The following is a 15,823-nucleotide window of genomic DNA, read 5'->3' on the forward strand; positions in this document are numbered from 1 at the left end:
GGGCGGGGTCTGAGACAGGGTGGCAAGGATTTGCGAGAAGTGCGCTGGGGCGGAGCCTGGCGCGGGGGCGGGGTCGAGAGCGGGTTAGGTGGTGGCTGAGGTAGGTCCCGGCCTCTCGCTCCAGGAACGGCGCGTGGATGTTGGGTGGGGACAGGGGCGGGGTCGTGGCCAGAATCTAAGCCCAGGTAAACAATCGGAGCATGGGAGCAATCGTGGGGTGGAGGCCCTGAAGGGCTCGCCTGGCCGCGAGTGTACTGAGGGAGGCGCGGCCCCTCTCTGAGCTCCTGTCCTTGTCAACAAGCTCCTGTGTGTGTTCCCTTCCCAGGAGACGAGCTCACCAAGCTGGGCGAGGAGGATGAACAGGGCTGGTGCCGCGGGCGTCTGGACAGTGGGCAGCTGGGCCTCTATCCCGCCAACTACGTGGAGGCCATCTAGCTGCCTTGCTGGCTCCTCTTCCCTTCACTCTGCACCCACCGCCTCCCCTTCCTTCCCACTCTCGTCTCTTCCCCCTCGCCATAGAGTTCCAGACATATTTTCCGATCAAGCTTTTATTTTTTTAAAAGTCTAAACAGAACAAAACAAAAAAATACAAAGAGACAGAGCATTTGCAGGGCCACCTGGAGGCCAGGGTGGTGGGGCTTGGGACAGGATGGCCCCAGGGTGGGTGAGGGTCTTAGGACTTAGCCCAGCATCACAACATCTGCTCTTCAGAGTCCACCAAAGAGTCTCCTGAGCCCCGAGGGACATCTTCTGGACCCTTCTACTCTCCTCACCCCATCCTACCCCACCCCAGACTGCCAGTACTGTCCTTGTTCTCTGAGCCTGGCTTCCTGACCTCTTCTTCCTCCTCACCCCCACCCCCTTCCACCACTACCCCACTCTCAAAGGCCTCCCCTCAAGACCCCAAGAAGGGAGGCCTCCCAATCTTTAGTCTTCCACTGTGCCCCAGGAGTGCCCTCCTCCTCCTTGCCCCATCCCTTGGGATCAGTGGGACTACTGGAGAAATGGTCACCCTCCTTCCCCATAGAGGTTTCCAGGGGTCTCCAGACTCCCCCAGACATGAAGAGGGGTGAGCTGGAGGAAGTGACAATGTCTCTGGAGAACAGGAAGGTGAGTGAAGGGAGAGTGGGCCCTCAACCCGGCCCATGCCAGCTCTCCCAACACCGGGCCCATCTGGAGGACCAAGACCCTGTCTGGGCCCTTCTTTCTGGCTATCAGCACTGTGGGCACTCACCCTTCTTCAGAGCCACACCCCTTGATAGCTTGCAAAGACCCTGCCCCCTCCCACAAATCCTTTGGCACAGGGCAGGGGCTCCCCAATCCAGGGCAAAGCCAGCAACAGTAGCAGCCTCCTCCCATTTCCTGGGGAGAAGGGCATCTTGCCTGCCCCTACACCCTCCCTCCGTGTTCATCAAAACTATAGGGTCACTAGGCTCATCTTGGGCCCCCGTAAAACCAAGGCTGGTGCCTGCAAGGCTCCTGGCGTAACCACCCCTCTCTCCCCTCTCCTGTCCTGCCTGGGGAGACACACTGGGGGCCCATGGGAGCTTCCAGCCTCAGACTCACAGGAGAAAGCCTGCAGCTGAGCTTGGTAGGAAGGAGGCACCCCTGCCCTCAGGAGCAGGATGGTCTCCAGTCTTTCCTCCTTGTCCTCCCAGCTCCCTGAACTCCCCTTGCTGGCAGCACCCCAACTGTCCAAACACGGGTCCCAATTAAAGGACTCTGGGTGTGGGAGGGGACAAAGGGTCCTTCTGTTCAGTGAGAGCGGTGGTGCAGAGTGCCAGCCTCTCCTTTGGGGTGGGGGTGTAGGGGGAGCTTGAGAACAAGACCAGGTTGACAAGGCCCCCAAAGTTGGATGAGTAGAAAAATCTAGAGGAAAAGTTTCTTGGAAGTCTCTGGGGCGAGGCCCTCAGAAGTCCTGCTGCCCTGGGCAAGGCTTGCTCACAGCTGGTGCCACTTCTAGGCCTCTGGACTGCAGACACCTGTGGTCCTCCCTTTTGCCTCAGGTGGCCTCCGGGGCCTCCAGGTAAAGATGGCATCCTACCCCAGCCCCTCAGACCCCCTCAGTCCTCTTTCTCTCCTGCTGCTTCTCCCAGAAGCCCACTGTTAGGAGGTGGTGGGCCCTGGCACGAGGCTCTGCTCTTCTTCCTGTGGGCACAGAGGATCGTGACAACTGTGGTGGCCGCCTGAGCTAGGGCAAGCCTCCTTCAGGGCCAGGGGCAAAGGCACCCCAGGCACAGGCACCCCCCAGCTGCCAGCACCCCTTCCTTATTACTTCTGGTCTCTGAGTCTCTGCTGCAGCCTGAGATGTGCCCTGGACCTCAGAGCTGGGGTACAGCTCCAGAAGCCTACGGCCCTCCCCGCTCCGGGACCAAGCTGCTGCCGCCCCTGCAGGCAGGAGCTGGGCCGGGGCCTCTGTCCCTCACCACCTACCCTGGAAAGGCAGGGCGCCGGCACACCTGCACTTGGGGCCTGGGCTCCCCCTTTCTGTGCCCGTGGCTTCCCAGCACCTGGGGAGGGGCTGCGGCCCTGGCTGGACCCTAGGCTGTGGCCCTTGCACTCCCGCTGCCCCTTCAGGGCAGGGACTGGAAACATCCCTTTGGGGCAAGCACCTCCACCGCCCCCTTTGGGACCACCTTCTCTCAGTCCCCGAGCTCCTCAGGACCCTGGCGCTGGAGGGTCTCCCACCTGGAAGTCCCCCTGAGCCCCTGGGGCCCAGCCCCACCTGTCAGAGCTGGCGTTGAGGTGCCCATGTGCCCACAGCCGCCTCCCACGGCCCCCGCCCACCCTCCATGCTGCACGGGCGCCCGGAGGAGGGGGTGTCCGGCGAGTCATGTGTTTTGTCCCCAGTTAGCACCATTCTACGGCCTGGTTCTGTGAGGGGCCAGGGCTGCCTGCCGCCCGCCACCCACTGTCTGCCACTTAGGCTTCCTGATTCCATTAGTTCAACACTTGTGAAACTCCGAGAAGTGCTGTGGTCTCAGCAATGCACCTGTTTTGTACATGATTGTGTAATTTAAAGGTATATAAATACAAATATATATATATATAAGTTGTGACTGTACGACTGTGGATAAAATCCAGAACTGTGTCAACCTGGCTGGGCGTGCTCGTCTTGAGTTGCGTGCATCTTGGGTCCTGAGGGTTGTGAAGGCTCTTCGTACTGGACATCTGTCAGGGAGGCGGTCCCCCAGCAGGACCGGTGCTGTCCTGGCTGACCACTATGAGGCTGGGGGGCTGAGGGCTGGTCCCTCCACCTCCCAGGGTCTCAGATCCTGTCTATTCAGGGAGGTTATGATGGAGGTTCTTGGGTACTGGTGCCTGGTGACAGGGAAAGTTGGGGCATTTAGGGTTCCAAACTCATGGTCTAAGGGTGAACTCTGCCTCTGAATAGTTTGTTTATTTTTAAAGCAGAATTCTGAGAGCCAGCAGGGCATGGTGGTGCACACCTGTAATCCCAGCAGCTTGGGAGGCCGGGGCAGGAGGATCAAGAGTTTAAAGCCAGCCTCAGCAACTTAGTGAGGCCCTAAGCAACTCAGTGAGACCCTGTCTGTGAATAAAAATATTTTTTAAAGGGCTGGAGATGTGGCCCAGCTGTTGAGTGCCCCTGGGTTCAATCCCCAGTACCAAAAACAAAAAGAGAAAAAATATTCTGAAAGTGCAGGCTGGGGCCTGTGGTTCTAGCTGCCCAGGCCCAGGCTCCCCAGCCCTACAGCAGGCCCTACCCTGAAGATGTTTCTCAGAGGCACCCCCAGGCTCTGCCACAGCACTAACTCCAGCCCCAGCCCGACACCAGCTGCACCCCTGGTGGGTGTCTTCGGGGCAGAGCAGGAGTCCCGGGCCAGCCCTGTTCTACCACCAGTTCCCTGTGTTCCACCCCCACCCTGGGTCTCAGCTCCCCCGTCCAGTGAGGTGTCTCTGAGGCACCTCTGTCCTGGCAGCTGGGCAGGGACCCTACACAGACCCTCACCCCATCATCACCACCACCAGCCTCCTTCCCCTGGGTGAGCTCAGGACCAGGAGAGGTCGGATGGGGGATTGCATCTACCAGCCACCCCACTTCCTTACTCCCTAATCTACTTCCATTTGAAGACTTGGTTTTAGCCGGAGGAATCTTCAAGTAAAGACAAGAAGTCACACTGTCCTGTTTGTGTAGACTGTTCCATTTAGTGATGGGCAGCCCTGGAGGCGCGCGCCTTGAGGAGAGGTCAGGGAGACCCCTGGCTGGGGGGGGGTGCTGATGGGGTGGCGTGTGGAGGGGGAAGAGGAGCCCACATGGCCCCTGTGGCCCCTCACGAGGTGTCACTGCCAAGCGTTCCTGTGCTGGGGCTGCCCCCTGAAGCCCCCAGGACCCCTCTTTCTGGAGCTGCTCCATCTCCCCACTCCTAGCCCTACTCCCCCACCCCTCCTGCTCCTGGACCCGTCTGAGCTGAGGCCTGCCCAGGCCCTGGCCCAGCCGGGACATCCAAGCAGGTGGCTCCAAGACTCTTTGGGGGTGGGGAGGGGGGGCCGAGACAAAACCAGTTCCGCAGAGCTGAGCCTGGTTCTGGCCAGGGCCCCAGTCTGCCCCCTCCCCCAGGGATGGGTGACAGCCAGGGCCAGCGAGGCACAGGCCTGGGGCAGGGCCCCTCCTTCTCCAGGACCCATCCCAGCTGGCAGACACCAGGGTGCTGTTTGCTCACAGCCAAGGTCAACTTCTCCTGAAGACAATGAAGCTGCTGGAGGCAGAAGGCAGGGGATGGGGCAGGACTTGACCCTGGTGGGCTGGTGGCGCTCCTTCCTGCTTGCTTTCTGGAAACCTGGCCTCAGAGGCAGAGGCTGTGGACACTGAGGATGCTGAGCAGTCATGGAACAGGAGGATGGAGGGACAGGAAGAGCCCTGTCCTTGGGGAGAGATGGACCAAGGTTCCCTTTCTGGTTCTGCTGCTGCTCAGCTGTGTGATTGCAAGCCCGTGGCTTAACTGCTCTGAGCCTCAGCTGCATCATCTGCAAAATGGGGGCATGAACTCTGCTTCAAAGCTTTATTGGGACGGTCAATGACAAAAAAAAAAATAAATAAAACAGCGGGAACACCTGGCACATGGTAGACACTTGGACACAAGCTGGTGAGTCAATGTGGGCGGAGCATAAAGAAGCTAAGGGAAGGGCTGGGGCTGTCGCTTGGTGGTAGAGGGCTTGCCTCGCATGTGTGAGGCACTGGGTTTGATCCTCAGCACCACATATAAAGAAAATAAAGGGCTGGGGATGTGGCTCAAGCGGTAGCACGCTCGCCTGGCATGCGTGCGGCCCGGGTTCAATCCTCAGCACCACATACAAACAAAGATGTTGTGTCCACCGATAACTAAAAAATAAAATATTAAAAAATTCAAAAAAAAAAAAAAAGAAAAGAAAGATACTGTGTCCAAGTACAGCACATATATATATGAAGAAGCAGCAGCAGCTAAGGGAAGCCGGGTGCAGTGGCGCACGCCTGTAATCCAGGGGCTCAGGAGGCTGAGGCAGGAGGAACATGAGTTCAAAGCCAGCCTCAGCAAGGCAAGGTGCTAAGCAACTCAGCAATGCCCTGTCTCTAAATAAAACACAAAATGGGGCTGGGGATGTGGCTCAGTGGTTGAGTGGCCCTGAGTTCAATCCCCGGTACCAAAAGAGAAGCTAAGGGAGCTACTTGCTCAGAAGAATGGTTGGTGGGGCTGGTGTCCCTCCAAATAAGCTCAGGTGCCCACACCCATCCCTCCCTGGCAACGGGCGCAGCTCTCATAGATTCTCACTGGGACTCACGGCCCTGCGGATGGCACTGCTGTGGCCTTCAGGGGACAGAAACTTCGAGGAATTGACCTCTCTCCTACCATCTTCACAAAGCCAGTGTCCTATAAGGGGACTGAAGTGCCCACCTTCTCCCCTGTCCACCACGCTGCAGGTCCAGTGGCCTCAGTTGGCCTAGCAGAGATCAGGGCCCAGGGCTCCCTGCCACCGTCACAGGCTGCAGAGGAAGCCCCCCTCTCCACAGGACACAGGTGGAGCCCCCTCGGCCCCGGCCCTGCCTCCTGCCCTCAGCCCATCAGGAGGGAAAGATAAAGTGGCCGGTTCCAGACTCCCCTGGTCCTGGGGACTCACGGTCCATCCCGCACAAGCTTCTATCCGGCAATGCCAGCCCAATGCCACCTCCCCCAGGAAGCCTCCCCCACCACCCCAGGCCCCTGGGACCACAGCCTTTGGGCTGCAGACGGCCTCCAGGCTGCGCCATTCACTGCCAGGACACTGGGGACCTGTCAGTTCACTCATGTCTTTATTATCCACTCCTGGGGTCATGTCTGACCCCCCAACTCAGGGCGCACCGCACCACGGAGGCACGGTGTGGCAGGGGATGTGGCAGAGAGAAGCGCGGCCCTGCACGTGAACTTGGCCAAGTCCTTGCCATTCTGTGGGCTCTGCTCCGCAATTCTGGGGTCAGAGGCTGGGTGGAGGGAGGCTCTCCTTCTCCCTCTGTCCTCCAGAGGACGAAGCACTGAGCAGTGAGGCCCGAGGAGGAAGCACCCCCACCCAGGGGTCCAGGAGAGCTCACGTGGCCCTGGGAGCGCGGGCCATCCCCTTTCTGACCTTGGACTCCGGCAGGCCAGCAGCACGCCGCCTGCCCCTTCTCCCCAGGCTCAGGCTCTGGCCGGGCAGAGGCAGGCGGGCGAGAGGGCCCTGAGGGTGGTGTCAGGCCTGGGCCCTCCGCAGCCCTCAGATGGGGTGCACAAACTGGTAGACGAGGCGCTGGGAGACGTCGGGCTTGCGGATGATGCCCTTCTTGTAATACTGGCGGATGGAGCGGCTCAGCTTGTCGTAGTTCATGGCCGGCCGGTTCTTACGGATGCCCCACAGCCGGGCCACCTGGGCAGAGTCCTCGATTTTGAAGATGCCTGGGGGAGCAGAAGGGCCCACGGAAAGTCAGTGGTGAGTGTGGGGACAGCAGCAAAAGACCACATCAACAGGTCAGTCTGCAAATCAAGGGAACGGGCCCGGGCCCCCTTCAGCTCCAGGCCCGGCGGGGGCCAGGCTGCGGGGACCGTAACACCCCTGCCCCTGCGTGTGCTGAGGACTAAAGGAGCCTAGGACAGGCGCCACAGCCCCCACGAATGGCCGAGGAGTCTCTGCAGGCTCCAGCCTCCCAGTGTGGCCTGGGAAATTGGTGGGGTCTTTGGGGATCCGGGGGCTGGCCCTTGTCACACCGGCCACTCCTGTTGTGGAGATGGCATAGGATCCTGGAAGCCCTGCTGGGCCCCTTTCTGTGTCTGTGACACACTTGGCAAGATCTCCGGGCCCCTGCCACCCGCACCCCTGGACTTCCCACGCCTGAAACGACCTCTGCCGTTCTCTGATGTCCCAGCCACGCAGACCCTCCACACCAGGGTGGCCAGAGAGCAGGTCTGGAGCAGTCCCCAGGCTGGAGCCCCGGCCCTGCTGAGGCTCTCTGCCCCTGTCTCTGGGAGGGGGTGGCAGTGGCCACCATGGGGTGGAGTCGTTACAGCTGTGTTTAGAGAGGAGCCTGAGGAAGGGCCCCGCGGGACAAGCATTCCATCGTCACCACCCTCAGTCCTCATCCCGAACCCTCCTGCCCAGGCCCAGGCCCAGGCCCTGCCAGCACGCCCTCTCCAGGGAGCGTCCCCAGGGCTCGTCCCTCGGTCTCCAGTGCACACGGAGGCCAACACACCCTGTGCAGGAGCACTGCCCCACCACGGCTCGTCCCTCTGCCCTCCTCTGAAGTCTTCCTGACCGACACAGCTGATCCCCTCCTTCTGAACAGTCCCCAAAAGGTCCCCACAAAGCCCATGTCACTGCTATTTTTCATACAAGACTGTGGGTCCCTTGAGGACAGAGTGTGGCTGTGCCCGCCCCACACCCTCAGGATACTATAATTCTCTGTAAGTGACTGAGCACAGGCACAGTCAGGGTAGGCCTCCGTGAGGCCCAGCCTCCCACAGTCAGGCTCCTTGGTTCTGGGTCTTGATGGAAACTCGCACTCGCCATCTAGCCCTACACTGTCCAATACGGTGGCCACCAGGCACTGGTGGCTGTTGAGCACTTGAAATGTGGCTGTCCACGTTGAGATGTGCCCAGAGTGTGAAAGACACACTAGGTTTCTAAGATGTAGTCCAATGCCTCAGTAGTTGCTTGTTTGTTACACGTTGGAATCACAGTAATTTACACCAGCAGATTAAATACAGGCCGAGCATCCTGTGAAATTCTTGGGATTGGAACTGTTCCAGATTTTGGAGTTTTTAGGATTTTGGAATATTGGCGCACACTTTACCCACTGGACATCCCTCATCTGAAAACCCCAAATCTGCCTCCCTCCTCCCCTCTTGGGGCCTTTCCTGAGTCACCAACTCCTCTCCTTGTCCCACAGCGGCCTGGAGGGAGCAGATTTCAGATTTTTGAATTAGGGATACACAACCTATATTATTAAAATTAAATCTGTTTTTCATTTTCTTGTCTCTCTATATATATATATACATATACATATATATATACATATATATACATATATATATATATATATATATATATATATATATATATATATCTTTTCTTTTTGCAGAGCTGGGGATGGAACCCAGGCCTCAGGCATGCTACATCAGATACATCCCAAGCCCCAAATTTACATCTTTTTAAATATTCCAAAATGCAGCTGCTAGAAAATCTAAGTTACAGCCAGGCATGGTGTCACACGCCTGTAATCCCAGCTGCTCAGAAGCCTGAGGCAGGAAGATCTTGAGTTCAAAACCAGCCTCAGCAACTTAACGAGGCACTAAGCAACTCAGTGAGACTCTAAACTATAAGAAAAAGAGCTGGGGACGTGGCTCAGGGGTTAAGTTCCATATGGGATTCACATTGTGTCTGTTCCTGGGCATCTTTAGTCTCCTTTAGTGACGCTGTGATGTTTTGAGGACAAAGACTGAGGCTCCTTCTCATCAAGCACCATGCATTTCTGAGGATCCTAAACAGGACAGAGTCTAACCAGGAGACAGATGAGGTCACCATGGCAACCAGACCCTCCGTGGCAAGTTTGGTATCCGGGGTGGACGTGGGGCAGCCCCTCTCCCCCCCAGGGCGCCCCCTCGCTCACCCTTCTCCTTGTTGAGCCACCGGATGAAGCGACCGTAGCTGTGGGGCTTGAGCAGCAGCTCCTTGAGGAACTGCCACAGGTGGATGGGCTGTCCGGAGCAGGACGAGTCCACCTCGCTGTCAGTCCAGCTCTCCTCGATGTTGGAGGCTGGTGGCCAGGGAGGGGCGATGAGTGGGCAGCCGCAGCAGCAGCCGACCGTGCCTCTGCGGCCCCTCAACCCGCCCGCGCCCTGGCCTCCCTGCCCTGCCTGGCTCACCGCAGCAGTGAACGGCGCCCGGGGAGGTCCTCTCTTTCATCCAGGCCGCTGTGGGACAAGGAGAGGAGGTTGGCGACCCAGGAGAGGCCCCAAGACGGGGGAAGGGGGGGAGGGAGGCGTGTGGGTAGGATTGTGGGGGGTCCCTGCGGCTCCCTGCCTCCTGCCAACGTGCACAGTCAGGTTGCTTTTCCAGGAGCGGCTGGGTGAAGGTGTAGGGTTTCAGAGCTAAGCCGGAGGTGGAGGCCCTGCCTGTGCTGAGATGCAGAGGCCACAGAGGCCCGTGGCAGGCTTTCCCTCTTCGCTGGAGGGGCGGGGCACCCCTGCGGAGGCCTGGCCTGGAGTGGGTGTGAGGTCTGCACCTTGTAAACACCAGCTCCTGCCCTCCAGCTGCCAAGTGCACCATGCAGAGCCGCCCCAGCTCTCCACCTGGCCCTCTGGTCTCTCCTGGGTGAGGCAGCTGGCTAGTGACCAGGAGGTCACCACCCACCCACCAGGGGCCTGGGCTGGGCTGGCACGGGTCTCTGATGGAGTCCTGAGCGGGGCCTGTCCCCGTATTCATTGCAGATCCCTAGGGACGGGTCGGGACTATTGAGCTAAAACCACATCCTCCAAAGCGCCGATCTGCACAGGACACACTGGTGTCCAAAGAGATGGGGACAATTTAAACACGCAGGGGTTGACAAATGGCCACCAAAAGAACAGGGCAGCTGTGTGTCTGCTGATGGGAAGCAGGTCCGACACACTGGAGCCAAGAGCAGTGTGACCCACAGGACTCCTCATTTTTATTTTTTTTTTAATATTGTTTTAGTTGTTGTTGGACCTTATTTTACTTACTTATTTATATATGTTGCTGAGAATCGAACCCAGGGCCTCGCACGTGCCAGGCAAGTGCGCTACCACTGAGCCCCAGCCCCAGCCCCTTGGTTTCGTTTCTGAGAGTTAAAACTACATTTGCTTGAAGATGCATAGACTTTCTCAGGAAAGATACCCCAGAAACTGGTAACAGTGGCTGCCACTGGGAAGCACTTAGCATTAAGACCATGGGTGGGGGGGCTTACGCTCAAAGTATACTATTTAATATTTTTCACCATGGTCTTGATTTTTTAAAAAAAATATTTTTTTTTTAGTTGTAGTTGGACACAATACTTTTATTTTTTAAATCTTTATGGGGTGCTGAGGATCAAACCCAGGGCTTTGCACGTGCTAGGTGAGCCCTGAGCCCCAGCCCTTCTTTTCTTTTTTTTCTTTTTTTTTTTTTTATTGTTGGTCGTTCAAAACATTACATAGTTCTTGATATATCATATTTCACAGTTTGATTCAAGTGGGTTATGAACTCCCATTTTTACCCCGTATATTTTCTTTTTTTTCAATGATGGTGCTTGGGGATTGGAACCAGGGCCTTGTGGACATGCTAGGCCCATGTTCTACTGCTGAGCTACACCCTAGACCTTTTCTATTTTTTTATTTTGAAAGAAGGTCCCCCTAAGTTACTGAGGCTAGCCTCAAACTTGTGATTCTCCTGCCTCAACCTCCTGAATGGCTGACCTCAAACTTTCGATCCTCCTGCCTCAGCCTCTGGAGTTGCTGGGTTCACAGACGTGTGCTACCCCGCCCCGCTTACTGCAATTTTTTTTCTAAATGTGCACATTTGTTACTTCATGACTTCTCTAATGGAAAATAAAGCAAAATAAACAAACTTTAAAAAGGATAAAGAAGGATCTCTCCCTATCCTCAGTCACCCTCGGCTCTGACACCCCGCGTCCCCTGGTCTAACCTTCTACCTTTTCCCTTCCGTGGGCTACAGTTCTCTGCCCTGGACCAGGCTGGGGGTGCTAAGTTGGTGAGATGCCCAAGGCTCAGGTAGGCTGCTGTCCCTGGGTAGAGATTCAGAGAGGGGGTTTGGTTTGGGGCGGTCCTGGTCAAGGGCCATCTCTTGGCCAGCATCCTGGCCCACTCGGCACCCCCCGCTTGGAGCCCTGAGGGGGGCCCCATGCACCACGCACCTGATTTCCAGATGTCCAGGTGGGCGTGCAGCACGTCCCCGCCCAGGGGGGAGCGCTGGCGGAACTGCTCCTCCGACAGGGCGCACAGCTCCTTGCCGCCCAGGTCCTGGAAGGCCCTGCCCACGGGGGGCAGGCGGTACTGGTGCTCGGTCCACAGCAGCCACTTCTGCACGTTGCCGGGGCTCCAGCCCACAGGGTCTGCGTGGGAAGGGCCCCTCAGCTTGTGCTTAGGCGTCACCTATGGGTGCCCCCACCCACGGGCACCCCATCCACAGCTGATTCACCCATGGGAAACTGTAGCCTCGGGCCATGTGTGCCTCGGATGGGGACAAGCCAGACTCAGACTGGCCTGGGGGGGGCCCTGTGGAAGCAGGCACCCCAGGAAGGAGGGGACGGAGGGGAGGAGCTGGGCCCTGGACTAAACTTGGCTCAGGGAAGGGCCTGGCCTCTGCCCTGCCTCTCACCCAGGCCTCGGTCCCCCCCCCCCCCCGACCCCTCTGGCCTCCAGAGGACCTTTCAGGGCAGCCCCAGCCCTGGCGGAGATGGTGACAATAAGCCAGAGACACTGGAGCCTCTCCCTAGACTCCCTAGATGCCTCTTGCCTTCCCCAGACCAGAGGAAAACCTAACCAGGAATGCGGGTGACAACCCCAACACCAACCCCGTCATCTTACAGAGAAGGACACTGACCCAACACCTCACAACAGGCGGGCTGCATAGTAGCTGCTCAATGCACGTGGGTGGAAGAAAGAAGTGGCCGGGGGCAGGGTGGTGATGGGGCAGCTACAGGACTCGGGCCAGGAGGGGCACACTGGCTCGGTTCCAGTCTCCAGTGGGAAGCTGCCCTGGAGGGAGCCTGGGCTGGGTACAAAGATGGACCATCCAAGGGAACACCATGGCCCGAGGCTGTGCCCCAGCAGGTGACCTGCAGGCTAGGCTGCTCCCGCTTCATAAACCCATTTTCCTCCCGAGGTCAAAGCAATTTTTTTCTGTCCCCATTGTTCTGAGAGCCCGTCCCTCCCAGGCCTAGTGTGGGGGAAGAGGCGTCCTGGGAGAGGCTCTGCGTTGGGGCTGGCACAGGTGTTGGAAATGGTAAGACGGGGGTGCCCCTGAGTGTGGGCACCGCTGGGACACTGGGTCAGAGGGATGTGTGACGACCCCCTTTCCCTTGTGAAAGCTGCAGGGTGAATAGGGACGCTCAAACGCCAGCCCCCAAACAGAAGTGCCAGGGAGACGATGCACTAGGGACGAGACCCATGGTGACCACCCCAGGCCCGGCGCACACATGCTCGGCCCCTTGTGTCCCCTCCTCCTCAGAGCCTCCTTGCCACCAGACCAGGGACACATTCTATTTGTGACCTGCTTTCCTCTCTGTAAGGTCAGTCCATGAACATAGTGACCTCTGTGTTACGTCACCACTCGGTTCCCCAGTCCTAGAACAGGGCTGGCCTGGGAAGAAGCACCTGTGGTTGGATTTGTTCCACAGCTGTTTATTGAGCATCTGTTATGTTCAGGGTGCTATCCTAGGAACTAGGGCTCTGGAAATGAAGAATCAGAGGGAAAACCCCTGCCTTTGTGGAGTGCATATCATAGTGGGGGACACACAGTCCACAAGATAGGAAAGAAGCAGCATGTCAGACGGTCAGGCCCGCCGTGAGAGATCTAAAGAGAACTACGAGAGATAAGGAGAGTCAGAACATAGTCAGCAATTTCTTTCTTTCTACTGGGGGTTGAACTGAAGGATGCTTTACAACTGAACTATATCCCCGGGTTCTCCATCCTTTTTATTTTTTTAATTTTGAGACAAGGTCTTGCTAAGTTGCTGAGGCTGGCCTTGAATTTGCAATCCTCTTGCCTCAGCCTCCCAAGTTGCTGGAATTGTGGGCGTGTGCCACTGCACCTGGCTGTGGGCAACAATTCCAATAGAGGGACCAGAGAAGGCCTCATTGAGAGGGTGTCTGTCATCAGGACCTGAAGGAGCCCAGTAGGTATTTGAGGGAAGAGTATTCTATGCTGAGGGACCAGCAGGTGCAAAGTGGTGTCATGGGAACAGCGGACAGGCTGGTCTCTGGAGCAGAGTGAATGAGGGGACAGCAGAGATGAATCCCAGAGGAGGTGGGCCAGGTGACAGAGCCTGAATCCACTGGGGACACTGGGCAGAAACCCTCCCAGACCCGGCTTCAGCTGATGTGCCTTGTGGGCTGATTGTGTGAGGAGTGCCAGCGTCCCTGGGGCCGCCTGGGGCTGGGGCAGGTGGCCTCATCCCGTCCAGTGGTGCCCACCCTCCTCAGCCCTGCCCTGCCCAGGGAGGCCAGCTCACCTGCGGTGATGCTGAGCAGCCTGCAGGCCGTCTCGATGTCCTTGAGCACCTCGCCCACCACCATGGACTGCACCTGCTCCAGCGAGTGCTCCTCCAGGGCCAGCGCCCCGGGCACCAGGTCCAGGCCGCCCCCCGGCGCCTGGCTGTCGATGACCGGGCACTGCTCGGGCTCCTCGGGCGGCTCCTCGCGAGCGCCGGCCGCGGGTCCTTTGGTGGTCCAGGTCCCGTCCTCAGGGTAGAGCATGTCAAAATAGGAGAGGTAGAAGGCGGACAGGCCCTGGTCGGGGGTGGCCGGGCGGCGGGGGCTCCAGGCCCGTCTCTCGGGCGCGGCCCCCTTCTCCAGGCCGTCGGGGGGCAGCAGCAGGCAGCCGGGGGGCGCAGCGCTGGGGCTGGCGCTGCCCATGGCGCCGGGGCTCGGGCAGACGGCGGCGCCTGCGGAGCGAGAGGCAGAGTCAGCGTGGACCGTCCCGGGGCCGCTAAGCCGGTTAGGGACGAGGCTGGTGGGCAGTGGGCCCGGCCTGGGGGCTGGGCTTCTGGGTCACTGGGCAGCGAGGCCAGGGCCCGCGGGAACCACGGCCAGGTTCGGGAGGCGCAGGAGGAGCCCCACCGGGCAGATGAGCAAAGAAGGGCTGGACTGGAGCCCTTGATGTTCAGCCTGTCCTGCTAATCTAACCTAAATCTTTCCTGCTGTAGCCAAGGTGTTTTTTTTTTTTAATCCTGTCTTTTAAAATTTTGTTGATTTTTGTTTCCATGCTGGGGTTGGACCCATGCCACGTGGGTGCTCTGCCACCAAGCCTCACCTCCCGTCCTTCTATGCCGCCCTTGGCAGGGTGTGGAAGGAGGAAGTCACCCAAGGCTGCCTGCATCACCAGCCCCTGGAAAGAAGAGAGTCCCTCCCCGGGTGGACACAGGAGCCCCCGGCAAGTTGGGAGCTGTCCCTTCCCTTTCCCAGGGGCTGTCGGGGTGCGAATGGAGTCACAGGGGGCAGCTCTAAGTCGCCACCCCTGTGTCCTGGTTCCCACCCCTGCCTCACCCTTCCTTGGAAAGCGCTGCCCAGGGCCCCCCAGCTCCCCGGCCCTCTGGGGTGGTGCCCAGTGCTGGGCTTTCCTGGTGGGTGACCGGGTGGCTCCAGAGAACAAGAGGGTCCTCAGCATCTCGATGCCCCCTCCTCACTGCTGCCCCAGGGCCCCCAGCCTCCGCTGGCTTAGGCACCAACTCAGAAGCCCTCCACGGCCAGCTGCCCAGGCCGCGTCAGACCAGGCTCCTGGGGACAGTGGGTGATGTGTGGGCCTGAGGCTCAGCACACATCAGACACAGGCAGAAGGTCACCCAGGTGCTGCAGCGGAGGAGGAAGGGAAAGGACAGGAGGGACAGAGATGGCCAAGGGGCCAGGGCCGGGGGACTCGCCTCTTCCAGGCCAAGGGTCTCAGAATGCGGCGCCCGGACCAGCAGCAGCGCCTGGGAACTGGGTGGAGCCCCGAATCCTCAGGCCCCCTCCGAGCTGGAGTCAGGAGCCCTGGGGCAGCTGGATGCCCACTCGCCAGGCCTCTCAGAGTTCAAGTTTGTGTTGCCCTTTCTTTTTGCACTGGGCCAATCCAGGAGCGCGTACCCACCGAGCCACATCACAGCCCTTTTTATTTTTCATTTTGAGACAGGGTCTCCCTAAGTTGTTGAGGCTGGGCTTGAGCTTGTGATACTCCTGCCTCAGCCTCCTGAGCTGCTGGGATCACTGGCCTGCGCCACCACACCTGGCTTGAGTTGCTTTTTTAAAGGTATCTGGCCGGTGGGAAGAGGAGACTCATCTGAGGACTGATAGCTTCTTCCAGGGCCGAATTTATAGGAGTTCGCTGGGACAGCGTGGAGGGCGTGGGTGTTTCCGGCCCATCTCCAGTGTGGACTGATCTGCTCAACCTCAGTGTGCGCTTGGCCTTTGCCCCTGCAGGTGGAGCAAGGCAAAGAACCTGGCTTGAAATGATGTCCCTTCCTCTCCAGGTAGCAAAACTTGGTGAATGGGGCCCAGCTAGAATTTCAGCGCCCTCTACCCATTCCTCTTACTCAGTGCCCAACCTTCCCAACCTTCCATGGCAGCCCTACAGTTTCCTGCGGTAGCGAGAGTGCCCACAGGAGAGAAGGGTG

At 58.6% G+C, this 15,823-nt stretch overlaps 2 protein-coding genes and 1 long non-coding RNA gene across 3 annotated transcripts in view; 1 reads left to right on the plus strand and 2 right to left on the minus strand.

Moving 5' to 3' along the window:
• Positions 1 to 3,099, plus strand: part of PACSIN1 (protein kinase C and casein kinase substrate in neurons 1) — a 49,215-nt gene extending 46,116 nt beyond the window's left edge. Inside the window, exon 10 of the mRNA XM_081293721.1 lies at positions 326 to 3,099. Coding sequence (XP_081149847.1) covers positions 326 to 435 — 110 coding nt within the window. The 3' untranslated portion in view covers positions 436 to 3,099. The remainder of the gene's footprint in view (positions 1 to 325) is intronic.
• Positions 1 to 15,823, minus strand: part of LOC308650070 — a 637,596-nt gene that overhangs the window by 84,876 nt on the left and 536,897 nt on the right. The window lies entirely within an intron of this gene.
• On the minus strand, positions 6,280 to 14,111 carry SPDEF (SAM pointed domain containing ETS transcription factor). The gene is made up of 5 exons (XM_081295955.1): positions 13,688 to 14,111; positions 11,369 to 11,566; positions 9,366 to 9,413; positions 9,110 to 9,256; positions 6,280 to 6,902 (listed from the first exon to the last, which is right to left on the minus strand). Exons 1-5 carry the CDS (start codon positions 14,088 to 14,090, stop codon positions 6,724 to 6,726), a joined length of 975 nt encoding a protein of 324 aa, XP_081152081.1. The 5' UTR covers positions 14,091 to 14,111; the 3' UTR covers positions 6,280 to 6,723.

The sequence above is a fragment of the Spermophilus citellus genome, assembly GCF_964194105.1.
Source record: "Spermophilus citellus genome assembly, chromosome: 5".
Classification (NCBI taxonomy): domain Eukaryota; kingdom Metazoa; phylum Chordata; class Mammalia; order Rodentia; family Sciuridae; genus Spermophilus; species Spermophilus citellus.

Bases quoted from the DNA above. Each gene is read 5' to 3' on its own strand.
- SPDEF (XM_081295955.1), bottom strand. From the start codon at position 14,090: ATGGGCAGCGCCAGCCCCAGCGCTGCGCCCCCCGGCTGCCTGCTGCTG. The intron at 11,567-13,687 runs GTGAGCTGGCCT...CTTCCCACGCAG, and splicing joins GCTGCTCAGCATCACCGCAG to ACCCTGTGGGCTGGAGCCCC. The intron at 9,257-9,365 runs GTGAGCCAGGCA...CCTGGCCACCAG, and splicing joins GGGCGCCGTTCACTGCTGCG to CCTCCAACATCGAGGAGAGC.